The sequence below is a fragment of the Hyperolius riggenbachi genome, chromosome 10, assembly GCF_040937935.1.
Source record: "Hyperolius riggenbachi isolate aHypRig1 chromosome 10, aHypRig1.pri, whole genome shotgun sequence".
Taxonomy (NCBI): Eukaryota; Metazoa; Chordata; class Amphibia; order Anura; family Hyperoliidae; genus Hyperolius; species Hyperolius riggenbachi.
This window is the reverse complement of record NC_090655.1, coordinates 62,682,646-62,698,375: the sequence shown is the minus strand read 5'-3', so window position 1 is coordinate 62,698,375 and position 15,730 is coordinate 62,682,646. Positions and strand designations below refer to the sequence as shown.

General features: G+C 45.5%; 1 protein-coding gene across 1 annotated transcript in view; it reads left to right on the top strand.

Moving 5' to 3' along the window:
* LOC137536675 (guanylate cyclase 2G-like) overlaps window positions 1-15,730 on the top strand; it is a 99,942-nt gene that overhangs the window by 32,353 nt on the left and 51,859 nt on the right. The window contains exons 6-10 of the mRNA XM_068258911.1: window positions 4,900-5,044; window positions 5,522-5,657; window positions 8,468-8,571; window positions 12,687-12,853; window positions 15,304-15,456. Coding sequence (XP_068115012.1) covers window positions 4,900-5,044; window positions 5,522-5,657; window positions 8,468-8,571; window positions 12,687-12,853; window positions 15,304-15,456 — 705 coding nt within the window. The remainder of the gene's footprint in view (window positions 1-4,899; window positions 5,045-5,521; window positions 5,658-8,467; window positions 8,572-12,686; window positions 12,854-15,303; window positions 15,457-15,730) is intronic.

Genomic DNA, 15,730 nt, shown 5'->3' with positions numbered 1-15,730 from the left:
TCTCTATTTCAGACTTATATTGTGTGGTATAATTCCCTCCCCCAGCTGTTGCATTAACTCATCTGCGTTGATGTTGCTGGGTGGATCAGTGTAGGGGATACAAGCTCAGATCTCTTCAGAAGGAAGCTATTTGCACACAATGGTGTTGATGTGCTAACTTGTGGTAACATTGCCATGTGCAGACAGCTCACTGCACAATATTATCCTTACTTTCGGCAACGCGTACCGCAACTTTACGCTATTGGTGCGACCCGCTGTACTTGAGTAGCACGACCGTTGCTACAGTAACTCATGTTACTAAAGAACCTTACCGATAGTAATGCTCGTTGGCGTAGTACACGAGTACCGCAGGTCACCCTAATAGTGTATTGCACGGTACAAGCTTTCAGGAGTGAGAGTAATATTGCAGTGCTCTGTCTGTGCATGGCAATATTACTGCAAGTTAACCACCTTATGACCGCCTAATGCCGAAAGGCAGCGGCAAGGTGGCTCCCCCAGGACCGCCTAACAATCAGCGGCAAGTCCTGGGGGAGTGGTTTGCAGGGGATCATGCGCATTGATGCACGCACATCCCCAATTGAGTGACTAAGTTCCGCTCCGTCATCAATCTACCAGCGGTGATCGCCGCTAGCAGACTTTTAGACGTCTATTTACATTGTACAGTGCTGCGTTCTACTGCAGCGCTGTACTGGGGACAGCCCTGACACTCGGTTGCACCCTGTAGGGGAAAAACAAAGGATCGCTCTCATAGGCTGATGCCTATAAGAGACGATCCTGCTAATTGGCTGTCTGGGGGAGGGCAAAAAAATAAAAAAATAATTGAATGTTTTTATATAAAAAAATAAATAATAATAATTAAAATAAAAGAAAGCTCTGTTGGTGGCCAGAAAAAAAAGGAGGGGGGGGGGGGGGATTCATTTGTGTGCTAAGTTGTTTGGCTCGGAGCCTGTGGTCCTTAAGTGATTAATGCATCAGGTCCAATGACACACAAAAAGAGAAGGCTATAATGTATTCCGCTGCCCTGTCCATTCAGAGGCTAGGAAAGGAGCAGTTAAAGGAAACCCAGGGTAAAATTAACTGATTTATTGTCTCATATGAATTATACAGTCTTTCACACTGTCTCTGTGTCCTGGAGCTAAAATATATGAACTAGTGACCTTACTCATGTATCTCCTGCGCTCAGAACCTGTTCTCTGCCAGGCAAGAGCTTTATGGTTGTAATTCCTTATCTGTGAGGGTTATGCTCAAAGCTACTGTTAATGAACTTAACGGATCTCTACTCATCTGTAGACTTACTTTTCATTGTATATTCTGCTGCAAATTATTTGCTATAAGAAGTAACTGTAGGCACAAGTGGTCTTAATGGTGATCAGGCAGGGTACTTGCAGCTTAGCAATCTTGTAGAAAAAGGCATTAGTTGTGAACTTTACAGGAATAACATACACTCTTCTGGAAGAAGAAACTAGAAAACTACTGTAGAGTACTGTAATACAAGAGAGCATAACACTGAGCATGCACATCAACAAAACACACAGTGTAGGGCTGATTGGAACAGCTGAATTCCGATTTCGTCGAAATTTCGTGTACCACATGCGAAAACCGAATTTCGTGTTCCGAATTTTCGTGTTCCGAGTGCATTTCTATTGAAGTCAATAGTGCCAACTTCTGCGGTTAATTGTAAAGCCCCTGTACATGCTATCATCACCAAATTTGGCATGTACAGTATATTAAGCAGATGAGTAGGAACATGGTAAAAAAAAAAATTGTGAAAAGACCTTATAGTTTTTGAGCAAATAGATTTCAAAGTTTCATAGGAAAAATGGTTTTTAAACTGTGTAAAATGACACTGCTGCAGTACAGGTTACTGCATTCCGAGTTCTGTATACATATTGTATACACTTCATGAAAACAGACAAGGGGGAGTCCCCCCTTCCAAGCCTCCTTAACTCCTTGTCTCCCATGCAGGCTGGGATAGCCAGAATGAGGAGTCCCGGCCACGTGGGGCTTCGCACCCTGAACTAAACCAGCCCGCATGGTCCATGGTATGGGGGGGGGGGCTCTGGAGGAGAGGAGCAGTCAACCTCCCCCTCTCCCCCAGAGCCCTTGTCCAATCCATGGACAAGGGGCTCTTCCCCACCTCCGGTGCCCCAGGAGGAGGTGGGGGCCGCCGACGTCCAGGGGGGTTCATGGTGCCATCCGGGGTCCCCTTTTAACAAGCGGACCCCGGAAGCCGTCCCCTCCCCAGGAGAAATGAGTATAGGGGTACACGGTACCCCTTACCCATTTCAGCAGAGTTAAAAAAAGAAATAAAAACACGACAAATGAAAATAGTCCTTTATTGTTCTAAATTAACCAGGGATACTTACCTTGCGAAAATCCCACGCTAGTATCCTTAGAAGTGGTCCCACGCCAGTATCCTCTTAGGACATCTCACCACCCTCCCATACCGACGAACTTCCGCCACTGAATGGTCACAGTCAGCCTCTGCATCTATATAGCAGAGGCTATGAACACGAAAATGTTGCCTTTGAAACAAGAAATTTCGGCAAGCAGTGATGCGATCAAAATAGCCACTGGGAAATCCCGGAACGCTGGAGGCCACACTAGAGTGGCGAAACCAGCCATTTTTCACATAGATGGTGGGTCCAGGTGACCAGAGCAGGAGGTGCCCTGGTCCCCTGGACCCACCTATTTATTTGAAATAATGCTCAATCTGACACTCTGAGGTGGCCTCCGGGGAACGGGAATTCCCCAGCAGCCATTTTGTTTATGACACTGTTTGCCAAAAATTCTTGTTTTAGCAAACAATTTTCGTGTTTCTAGCTTATGCAATACAGATTGCAGAGGCTGTCTATAGCCATTCAGCCCTGGGAGTTGGGCGGGTGCGTGGGACCACTCCTGAGGATACTGGCGTGGGACCACTCCTGAGGATACTGGCGTGGGATTATTGCAAGGTAAGTATCCCTGGTTAATCCAGAGCAATAAAGGACTTTTTTCGTTGTCGTGTTTTTATTTCTTTTTTTTAACTCTCTTCTGAAATGGGTAAGGGGTACCGTGTACCCCTATACTCATTTCTCCTGGGGAGGGGGCGGCTTCCGGAGTCTGCTTGTTAAAGGGGACCCCGGATGGCACCATGAACCCCCCAGGACGTCGGCGGCCCCCACCTCCTCCTGGGGCACCGGAGGTGGGGAAGAGCCCCTTATCCATGGATTGGACAAGGGCTCTGGGGGAGAGGGGGAGGTTGGCCGCCCCTCTCCTCCAGAGCCCCCCCATACCATGGACCTAGGGTTGAGCCGAAATTTTCGAAATTTCGCATTACTATAATTACGCATGCGAAATTTGCTATTACGGCGCGAAATTATGGTAGCGTAATTGCCATTAAAATCGTAATTGATAATACCGTAAGCGTAATTTTCAACGCGTAATTTTGCGTTTCGTTCATAACGTAATTACACATACAACTATACCGTACTTTCACGTTAAACCATAACGTAATTTCGCATTTCTTCGTAATTACTTGTTAGCTATATAAAGAAATACATTTTAATTTTGAAAATGAAAGTAATTTCGTTTATAATAGTAATTACTAGACACTGGGTATTGGAGATTGTCCAATCATATTACAGGCTTCTTTTGAGATACATCCTAAACAACCAATTGTAGTTTGACCCACCCTCCTAGTACTGCTGTAGCACGTGCAGGCAGCCTCTTCCCCTATGAGATTGGTCAACTTCCTGTTGTTTTTGTTCGCATTAGCCAATCAGAAGCGAATCAGCGGTAGTCAGACGAACGCTAACAAATTTTCGCATATGAACGCTTTTTCGCGTTAAATAATGTAAAAACTAAGCATGCGCAGTTCAAGGGTGTATTGACAAGAATGTTTCTACGCATAGAGCAAGCCTTTTCGCAATAATTACACTGTGATCAATGAGAGTAATATGAACTATCGTGAAATTAACGCTTACAGTAATATGAACTATCGCGAAATTACGTTATGTAACTACGCTTACAAATGGTTGCATGCAAAGGCAAACGTAATTTAGCGATACCCACTGTAATGCGAAAGCTACGCAAAAATTACGCTTACACGGAATTTCGCGAAATCCTTCTTCATTACGATTATGTACTTACGGTCATAATCGTACTTACACTAATAACACGAAATTTCGCGAAATCGTAATTAAGTCATTACGCTCACCTCTACATGGACCATGCGGGCTAGTATAGCTCAGGGTGTGAAGCCCCACGTGGCCGGGACTCCGCATTCTGGCTATCCCAGCCTGCATGGGGGACAAGGGGTTAAGGAGGCTTGGGAGGGGGTACCCCACACTGTCTGTTTTCATGAAATGTATATAATATGTATACAGAACTCGGAATGCAGTAACATGTAATGCATCAGTGTCATTTTACACAGTTTAAAAACCATTTTTCCTATGAAACTTTAAAATCGTTTATTTCAAAAACTATAAGGTCTTTTCACAATTTTTTTTTACCATGTTCCTACTCATCTGCTTAATATACATGCCAAATTTGGTGATGATAGCATGTAAGGGGGCTTCACAATTAACCACGGAATTTAGCACTATTGACTTCAATGTAAACGCGAATTCGGTACTCGGAATTGCAGAATTTTCGAGTTTTGAGTGCTTACTCGGAACTGCCAAATTCCGATGGCAAACTCGAAATTCGGAATCCGAGAGCTCAGCCCTAACACAGTGCCACCTAGTGGCCATTTATCACACACACACATCAGACAGGAAAACTATTACAAAATCCAACATCCAATATTAATGGGCAGAAGCAATTTATTTTTGTGTTTGAAATTCTACTGAGTTTTTACCATATAAGCATCATTCACTTTGTGGAATTCCGGTTTCATGATGTATTCTGATGTTTCAGGTGAGTCCCTATGCTGCATACCTTCATGACGCCGTCTTATTGTATATACTGGGGTTGAAGGAGAGTCTGAAGAAGGGCAAGGACATTACAGATGGGCGAGCCCTGGTGCAGAGTTTGAGGGGATACAACCACACACAGCTCTTTGGTAAGACAACATGAAGGCCTGCAGATTGTTGTGGTCACATTCACATTTTGCAGCTGCTTCTGACATACTTATTTTTCCGCCCCGTGTAATTTGGACACAGACATAAGCCAAGGCACAGCTCTCTCTGCGCTAAGTTACCTTGGGGAATATATCAAATATATTCCTCTACTGATTATGTATCTATGTATCCCCTTTAGATGTTGCATGTATAAAGCAGTCTGTACCATCAGCCTGCAAGCAAACAGGATTGTAAGCCCGACGAAGGCTGCAAAGCCGAAAGCTTGCTTATTCTTATTCTTTTTAGTTAGCCAATAAATGATTTAAAACTTCTTGCTTCTACTGATTACCTAACTTTATCCTTATTAGCAGATGCGTAATTCGGGATTCATCAATTGCCAAAACCCAAATTAAAGTAATTTTTCCGTTAATTTGTTTCTATAATTCAGCATTAATGTTGGTCTTCATTCTGCTTTGTAGGGGTCACAGGTTTGCTAAGCATCGATGAGAAAGGGGAGCGATTTATCGATTACTCCGTATATGATCTGCAGATGGCCGGCAACGTGTCCCGGTTTGTTCCTGTCCTACAGTACGACAGTTACCGCAGAGAGATCAGGTAGGTGTAAGTCAATTAGTGCTTGTAGAGTGTCAGCATTAGGTAATAACTGATGAATCAGCTGATAAGGAATGGGTGAATGCAGATATCAATTTTTCCGGATTCATTCACGTTTACCAACATTCTTGACTTAGGAGTAAATACAGCAAAAAGTCAGCAATAGTGTTAGTGTAGTCGTCTTCATTCGGGAACCTATATTACATCGTGCTCCACAGTTAGGCACCAAAGCTAGTAAGGAGGGTCATGGCGGGTTACGGTTCACGTTGTGTTTCATGTGGCTTCGATGCTTCCTCTTTCCAGCTCATGAGGCGCTCCTTTACTCCAGACAGCTGACGCTAACACGCTGTTTTTTTTCACCTGAAGAAGTGGGTAAGACCCACGAAATGCATTGTCTTGTTAAAGTGACTCCGAGCTCATCAAAAAATGAAAGTTGTACTCACCTGGGGCTTTCTCCAGCCCAGTGCTGGTCGGGAGGTCCCACGCCGGCGTCCTGGCTCCTCTCCTTCTCCCCGCTCCAGAATGGCTGACAGGCCGCAGCCCGGGCGACACTCTCCCGAGTGTCGGGCTGCTCCTTCCGCATATGACGCGGATTACGTCACACGCCGGCCACCTCGCGTCATCACGGCGGCCGGCGTGAAAGTACTGCGCATGCGCGCTTTAATCGCGCATGCGCAGTACTTTCACGCCGGCCGCCGTGATGGCGCGAGGCGGCCGGCGTGTGACGTAATCTGCGTCATATGCGGAAGGAGCAGCCCGAGTGTCGCCCGGGCTGCGGCCTGTCAGCCATTCCGGAGCGGGGAGAAGGAGAGGAGCCAGGGCGCCGGTGTGGGACCTCCCGACCAGCACTGGGCTGGAGAAAGCCCCTGGTGAGTACAACTTTTATTTTTTAGATGAGCTCGGAGTCCCTTTAAGTGTCCAATAAAAATTGTCTTTTATACCATATATAATATGCCCTTAGTTTGTTTTATGTTACAATCTTGACACATTTTGCACATGCAAAACTTTTTTTTTTGAGGGGGCGCCTATTCCCCCATCTGTTATAGTATCCTTCCCCTAGACAGGAGTTTTCCTCTGTGACTTTGTTCAATGGTCCACCTTTTTGAAGAGTCACTGACAATAATCCTGAAGAAGTCTCATCCACAGATCTGTGTGGAGACAAGGAACCCTCCACCTGCTCATTACCATGTTTGCCTTTAGCAACCTGTGTTTGCAAGTAGTAATTGACTTACCATCTTATCCAATTTATATTAATACTACGCTATATAGGCAATCCTGGTGTTTTCTGTCTTTTTCCTTTTTGGCTCCTTGAAGTTGGGTTTCTTCTACAGGACACACCCATAGATAAGCATCTAATATGGCTAGGTGAGATCTGGATTCCCTGATGAATCTTTTGTGTGAGGCCCTGTTCACATTGCGTTCCGATCGTGTTAGCGTTCGTGTTGGGCGTTTTTGACGTGATTTTTTTTTGGGCGATTCCCGGTGCTTGGGTGGGTGGTGCGTTTTTGTTAGAAGCGCTTTTCTAATCGCTTTTCCAGAGATGTTTTTTAATTCACTCCTTGACGCAAGTCTTTGACGCGGAAAATAATAAAATATATTTATTCTTAAAAACGCGAACGGAATCGCTGCACAAAGCGATTTTGTGAGCATTTTGCGTTTTTCCTATACTTTCTATTGAGGCAGAATCACCTCAAAAAAGGTACAGGCAGATCGCTCAAACTCACCCTTATCAAGCGAACGACAGCCTGTACACACGCACAATTTAGCAGGCGAACGACGGAACGACAGGACGTTCAAACGACCCGTCGTTCGCGGAAATCCGACGTGTGTATGGGCCTTTAGTGTCAACAAGCCCTTACAAAGTAGCAAAACAAGCCTAGCCAAGGAACAATTCTGCTGTCTGTATAGGCCCATACACACGTCGGATTTCCGCGAACGACGGGTCATTTGAACGTCCTGTCGTTCCGTCGTTCGCCCGCTAAATCGGGCGTGTGTACAGACTATCGTTCGCTTGATAAGAGTGAGTTTGAGCGATCCGCCCGGCATGCCTTTATGAGTCATGACTGTGGCTGTCAGACTTCTGCAATGCATTGTGGGACTTGTAGTTCCTTAACAGCTGGAGGGCCAAGTTTGCCCATGCCTGCACTAGAGGGTTATTATAATTTACTAACCTTTCAGAAACTCTAGATTCTGACATGACCTAAGTGAGGGTTGCAAACTTTTTCCCTCTAATAACTAGTCTTGATAGCTCCAGTCCAAACTGTAGGGCCAATGTTCTGAAATGTTGTCCATTGTCCAACAGCTCAGGAGAGGCTCAGTGATAGACTAGTGATGCTCATGTCTATAGAAAGTCATGGAGAAACATGTGATCAGTTTGATCAGGTGGTAAATTTATAAGGAACTTATTTGCTGTTCACGATCATGTGCTAAAGTAGGTGATCACAGCAAATCAGTATTGTGAGTCTATTAGCTGATCAAACTGATCACATGCTTCTCCATGAGTTCTCAGAGACTCAGAAAGTCATGCTCATCAGTTAGATGTGACTTGCACACATTTCACCAGTGCGTCTTTTAGCAAATATAATATTTGTGGCTTTCAAGTATGATTTTTAACGCCGATGGACTTGGGCAGCCTTGTTGTGGATTCATGTTTTGGGTTAAAAATCATGTAGTGTGTAAAAAGTGATGGGAGCTAGGCATTGTGGGAGTTCTCTATGCTGCTTAGACCACAACGATCTTGGCTCCAACTCTCTGATCTTTTTCAGCAGTGGCCTTTGTGCCTGGTGTCTGCCTCTTTACTTTCATTGTGTTAGTCCCACAGGTAACTTTCCCTCCATTTCCTGGCCAGGAACCACTCGCCCTAAGGACCGACCAGACTGTGGGTACCTCAATGAGCTGTGCAAGGGGGCATTAACCAGTAAGTGCACCTGAGGTTTCATTTTTACCTGTGTGCATCATGTTATTTAGGTTATCCAATCAGATTGGCTTTTATTTACATGGTTACCCTTCACACAGATTTCCGGATGGATGATAGGCTTGTTTGCTCTGTGGGGAGCAGGTAACTGTGTGTTGCACAGAAATACATAAATGTCTGCTGTCATACTGACCTCATTCATTATGCTGAGCTGGAGAGAAATGCTAGTAGCAGTGCATTCTTAGGATGCATACACGCATACAATTTTGATTGGCCAATCACTGGCCAATTTTCCTGCCTCCATGTAGTATAGGAGCTACCTAACACAATCTGTTCATAGTATTCAAAATCTGTTGGCCCTCATACTACACGGAGGTGAGAAAATTGGCCAACCAAACTGGATGTGTATACCAGGCTTCAGGGTGCATACACATATGAAATTTTGATCGACTAGTCATTGACCAATTTTGCCACCTTCATGTAGCATAAGACATTTCTAAAACTATAAATAGATTAGTAGTAGGAAAGCTCTCACCCTATATGGAAGTGGAAAAATTGGCCAATCAATATTGTATGTGTGTACCAGGTTTCAGAGTGCACAGGAGTTTGATGCCTTAGGTTGCATTCACAGTGGGGCGTTATGGTCGCACGTTATAAAGTCTTATAACGCAGCTTACCGCACTGCAATGCTAATCCTGTGGGACGTTCACAGTGCGACGTTAAAGTCGCATTAAAAAAATGTGTTGTGGTAACTCACTGCTTGCAGACACGTTGCAACTTTAACATCGCATTAAAACGCAACGTCCCACTGTGAATACAGCCTTAGGCTCAACACACACCACACAATCTTGGTTGTACAGATTTACCAAATCTATGTAGTATAAGAGCCAACAGATTGAAAATACCTCAAATGATTGATTGGATAAGCTCTTATACTACATGAAAGTGGTAAGATTGAACAACAAAGATTGTATGGTGTGTGTTGAGCCTTAGTGTAAATGCCACACATTGCTTTTTATACAATGTTTGATGTTTGTTAGAATTCAAGCCTGAATTATGTACAATATCTTAATGCTGCAATACCAGTTGTGTCCTTAAAGGAATACTTAAGTTAAAATAAAAAAATGATTTTTACACACCTGGGGCATCCCTCAGCCCCCTGAAGCTGTATGGTGCCCTCACAGCCTGGCTCCGATCCTCCTGTCCCCGCCGGTGGCTACTTCCGGGTTTGGCGACAGCCGCTGACAGGCTGGGAACGCGAGTGATTCTCCGCGTTCCCAGCCGCTATATCACCCTCTATGCTGCTATATAGCAGCATACAGGGTGATATAGCGGCTGGGAACACAGCAATTTTCTCCTAAATTTGCGACTTTGAAAAACGCCCTAAAATACCTTGTGCAATGAATCCTTATGGGATAGTTCATATCAGCGCGCGTTTCGTCTGCTTTCCGTTCACAAAAGCGCTGCATTTACCATTTTCGGGGCGATTTTGAAGGCTATAGGAAAAAACGCAAAATGCTCACAAATCGTTTTGGGTTTTTTTTATCTGGCAATGGCATTTGCGTTTTTAAGGATAAATACATTATGTTTACTCTTTTCCAGGTCAAAGTGTTCACTTCCTGACCGACGTCTGGAAGTGAAAAAACGGAATCACCCTGCAAAAGCGCTTACAAAAGGGCTTTGCACAAAATCGTACTGCGCAGAGGAGCGCCAGGAAGGGAAAAAAAACGCTAAAAAAATCGATTTTAGATGTGAACAAAGCCTAAATGGAAATTATTCCTACTCATTGTTAGGGATGGTCAATGACTTGCAAATAATGCATTGTTTATATTTAACCCATTAAGGGTTAGGAGCATGTACACTTTTTGCCTGAAAAGGCAAATTTTATGCGTGACCGGTATAGGCGATTGGATTGGAATGTCTATGTCTTAGACGATTTACACTTCCGGGTGTTTTACGCGTACGTTTTTACACATACGCATTAATTTAACCACAGGCGTATTTTCAATGTGGATTTCCGCATGGCGGTTATATGACGTTTTTTTCATTCAGGACATGCTCTGCTCTTATTGGTCGGCGCTCCAGCGGCCATTTTAGAATGATTGTAGCATAAAAATAGATGCAGTTCCCCATCAGGTCCTCCACCAGATGGGATGGTTTACATGTAGGGACTTAGCCTGATTGGTTGACGACAGGGCGTTCAGACCATTTTGATTGACTCCCTAGTGGGGCAAGCACTAGCCGATTGAACCACTATGTATTCAGAGGGTTTGTCAGCTTGAGAAAGAGAGGAGGCTTCTCTTGAATTGTCGCACAGACTTGCCCTTTTTTATGTCTTTTGATGCTTTAAACAAAAAAGAGCTTACAATACATTTGAAGACGGTGCTGGGTCTCTTCTCTTGGAGTTTCTACCTGCTGTTCATGGAGACAGAGGGACAACGACCAAAAGCACGTCGCATCTGGATGGTTGGGTGCTGCCTATTACTACTTGTCTACTAATAGTTTGATAGTTTACCGATAAATTCCATGACAATTCACAAAGATTTTTCTATTATTTTGGATTATCGCAGTACAAGGAAAATGGATGTTAGATCATGTGATACAGACAGCATTTTTTTTATTATACTGACAAGTAAAGTGCAAGTCCTAGCTGTATAAAATTAACATAAATTTGTTTCAGCTCAAAACCATTAGTATTTTATGAAATATTTTTGTGAAATTATGGAAATATGTTTTTATTATTAACTTTTTTATTTTCCTGGATAGTTTATCTGTACTTCCATTGGCACTAATGTTAATGACAAATGGCCACCTAAGTAGAAATTTGGGTGCCCTGTAAAATGCATCATTAGTATTATCGTTTATGTAGTAACTCTGGTATTTTCCGTTTTTGGCAGTGTATTTGCCGGGTGTGTGGGAGGGTGGTGGTTAAGGTGAGGCGCCAGGAAGGTGGTTTGTGGGGGGATGGGGCAGTTAAGGTTAGGTGTCAGGAAAGGGGTTTGCGGGGGTATGGGGGGTTAAGCTTAGGCATTATAAAGAGGGTTTGCACCAGGGGGTGGTTAAGGTTAGGGGTCAGGAAGGGGTTTGGGGGGGGCAGTTAAGGCTAGGCATCAGGAACGGGGTTTGTGGGGGGGTTGGGGGCAGTTAAGGTTAGGTGTCAGGAAGGGGGTTTGTGGGGGATGGGGGCAGCTAAGGTTAGGCATCAGGAAGGGGGTTTGTGGAGGGGATGGTGCAGTTAAGGTTAGGCATCAGGAAGGGGGTTTGTGGAGGGGTTGGGGGCAGTTAAGGTTAGGCATCAGGAAGGGGGTTTGTGGAAGGGATGGTGCAGTTAAGGCTAGGCATCAGGAAGGGGGTTTGCATGGGGGGGGAGGTTAAGGTTAGGTGTCAGGAAGGGGGTTTGTGGGAGGATGAAGGCAGTAAAGGTTAGGCATCAGGAATTGGATTTGTGGTGGGATGGGGGGGTTATGGTCAGGCATCAGGTAGGGGGTTTGCACCGGGGGGGGGGGCTTTAAAGGTTAGGTGTCAGAGAGGTGGGTTTGCACCTGGGGGGGGGGGGGGGTGGTTAAGGTTGGGTGTCAGAGAGGTGGGTTTGCACTGGGGAAGGGAGGGGGGTTAAGGTTAGTTTTGAGGTTAGGCGTTAAGGGGGTATTAGGGTAAGGCAATGGTGGACGGAGGGTTCTATGTGAGACTACGGTTAGGTTTAGTTGTAGTAAAATATCGGTAATATTTACCGACATTTTACTAATGAAAATTAACACACTAAAATAGAAATGTTACTGATATTCTGCTATTGGCTTTATCCGGTGCCCACATTTTCTGTCGCTTTATTTCATGTACGCCGTCTTTATAAAGGAGCCATGGCTTTGGCTGCCAGTGTGTCTTTGGGGAGGCCCCATCTCCTTATAGACAGTAACTTCTTCCACCTTCATATCCCTCCCTTATATCTTTTAGCCTGTAATCAATTTTACCTTCCATATTCCGATATTTACAAATAGATTGTACGTTTTCCATCCTGTATCCATCCTGTATAATATTCTTTGTCTGGCTGTATATCCTAATAGAGTGTAAGCTCTTCCTCCTCCTGCTGCATAATAAGGTCTCCTCTCCTCTCTTTGCAGACATCCCTATCATCGCTCTGATTGCCACCTTGGTGGTGACTGCTGTCGGTGGTATCATCTTTGTGATATTCCTTTTCATTCAGAAGGGTAAAATGAGGAAGCAGTTTGACAGCGACACCTGGTGGCAGATTAAATATGAAGACATCACAATTCTGAAGCACAACAAGGTATGATGTGTGATATGTGAATGAGAAGGTAGTAAGTTCCCCATCAAATAGTGGAAAGAGCAGAGTCATCCAGCAGCACAGAAAATATCAGGAGAAGAGAGGTAGATAGTGGAAGGAGCAGAGTCCTCCAGCAGCACAGAGTATATCAGGAGAGGAGAGGTAGATAGTGGAAGGAGCAGAGTCCCCCAGCAGCACAGAGTATATCAGGAGAGGAGAGGTAGATAGTGGAAGGAGCGGAGTCCTCCAGTAGCACAGAGTATACCAGGAGAGGAGAGGTAGATAGTGGAAGGAGCAGAGTCCTCCAGCAGCACAGAGTATATCAGGAGAGGAGAGGTAGATAGTGGAAGGAGCAGAGTCCTCCAGCAGCACAGAGTATATCAGGAGAGGAGAGGTAGATAGTGGAAGGAGCAGAGTCCCCCAGCAGCACAGAGTATATCAGGAGAGGAGAGGTAGATAGTGGAAGGAGCAGAGTCCTCCAGCAGCACAGAGTATATCAGGAGAGGAGAGGTAGATAGTGGAAGGAGCAGAGTCCTCCAGCAGCACAGAGTATATCAGGAGAGGAGAGGTAGATAGTGGAAGGAGCAGAGTCCTCCAGCAGCACAGAGTAAATCAGGAGAGGAGAGGTAGATAGTGGAAGGAGCGGAGTCCTCCAGCAGCACAGAGTATATCAGGAGAGGAGAGGTAGATAGTGGAAGGAGCAGAGTCCTCCAGCAGCACAGAGTAAATCAGGAGAGGAGAGGTAGATAGTGGAAGGAGCAGAGTCCTCCAGCAGCACAGAGTATATCAGGAGAGGAGAGGTAGATGGTGAAAGGAGCAGAGTCCTCCAGCAGCACAGAGTATATCAGGAGAGGAGAGGTAGATAGTGGAAAGAGCAGAGTCCTCCAGCAGCACAGAGTATATCTGCAGAGGAGAGGTAGATAGTGGAAGGAGCAGAGTCCTCCAGCAGCACAGAGTATATCAGGAGAGGAGAGGTAAATAGTGGAAGGAGCAGAGTCCTCCAGCAGTAAGATTACATCAGGAGAGGAGAGGTAGATAGTGGAAGGAGCAGAGTCCTCCAGCAGCACCGAGTATATCTGCAGAGGAGAGGTAGATAGTGGATGGAGCAGAGTCCTCCAGTAGCACCGAGTATATCAGGAGAGGAGAGGTAGATAGTGGAAGGAGCAGAGTCCTCCAGCAGCACAGAGTATATCTGCAGAGGAGAGGTAGATAGTGGAAGGAGGAGAGTCCTCCAGCAGCACAGAGTATATCAGGAGAGGGGAGGTAGATAGTGGAAGGAGCAGAATCCTCCAGCAGCACAGAGTATATCAGGAGAGGGGAGGTAGATAGTGGAAGGAGCAGAGTCCTCCAGCAGCACAGAGTATATCAGGAGAGGTAGATAGCGGAAGGAGCAGAGTCCTCCAGCAGCACAGAGTATATCTGCAGAGGAGAGGTAGATAGTGGAAGGAGGAGAGTCCTCCAGCAGTAAGATTACATCAGGAGAGGGGAGGTAGATAGTGGAAGGAGCAGAGTCCTCCAGCAGCACAGAGTATATCTGCAGAGGAGAGGTAGATAGTGGAAGGAGGAGAGTCCTCCAGCAGTAAGATTACCTCAGGAGAGGAGAGGTAGATAGTGGAAGGAGCAGAGTCCTCCAGCAGCACAGAGTATATCAGGAGAGGAGAGGTAGATAGTGGAAAGAGCAGAGTCCTCCAGCAGCACAGAGTATATCTGCAGAGGAGAGGTAGATAGTGGAAGGAGCAGAGTCCTCCAGCAGCACAGAGTATATCAGGAGAGGAGAGGTAGATAGTGGAAGGAGCAGAGTCCTCCAGCAGTAAGATTACATCAGGAGAGGAGAGGTAGATAGTGGAAGGAGCAGAGTCCTCCAGCAGTAAGATTACATCAGGAGAGGAGAGGTAGGTAGTGGAAGGAGCAGAGTCCTCCAGCAGCACAGAGTACATCAGGGGAGGAGAGGTAGATAGTGGAAGGAGCAGAGTCCTCCAGCAGCACCGAGTATATCTGCAGAGGAGAGGTAGATAGTGGATGGAGCAGAGTCCTCCAGCAGCACAGAGTATATCAGGAGAGGGGAGGTAGATAGTGGAAGGAGCAGAGTCCTCCAGCAGCACAGAGTATATCAGGAGAGGGAAGGTAGATAGTGGAAGAAGCAGAGTCCTCCAGCAGCACAGAGTATATCAGGAGAGGGAAGGTAGATAGTGGAAGAAGTAGAGTCCTCCAGCAGCACAGAGTATATCAGGAGAGGAGAGGTAGATGGTGAAAGGAGCAGAGTCCTCCAGCAGCACAGAGTATATCAGAAGAGAAGAGGTAGATGGTGAAAGGATCACATAGAACATTGCAGGAGAGTCAGGTGTGTGATGTGAAATTGCATATTAGCCCTTAAAGCATGCAGTTGATTGAGCTTACTAAACAAACAACCACGCATGGGTTAAGGATTACTTCCTCTTCTTTGTATTCTTCAGGCTAATCCTAATGATGAATCTTGCTCCAGCACACCTACATCTAGGCGTCTTGGGAGTCTTGGATCTAGCGCTGTGTTATCCAGCAATCCGAGCGCCGGCTTCACAGACAAGCAGGGCAGAATGGTCTTCTACACCACCTTTGGCCTCTTTCAGGTGCAAAGCCTCTCCACCAATCAGAAATCATCATTGTTTCCAATACCCAAAGGCAAAAAGTAGAGCGCTGCAGAATTTATCGGCAATGAGATTCCCAAGTGGCAGAAGTCACATCGAATTGTTTATTATTGTTCTATTGTTTTTGAAATCCTATTTACCTATCTCCTCACCTCTCCAAACCTTCTCCGTATTTACCCATAGAGGTCATAGAGGTCATCGCCTTCAGGGGTCACATGACCTCACATTTTGGTGAAACAGTTTGGGAACTCCTCCT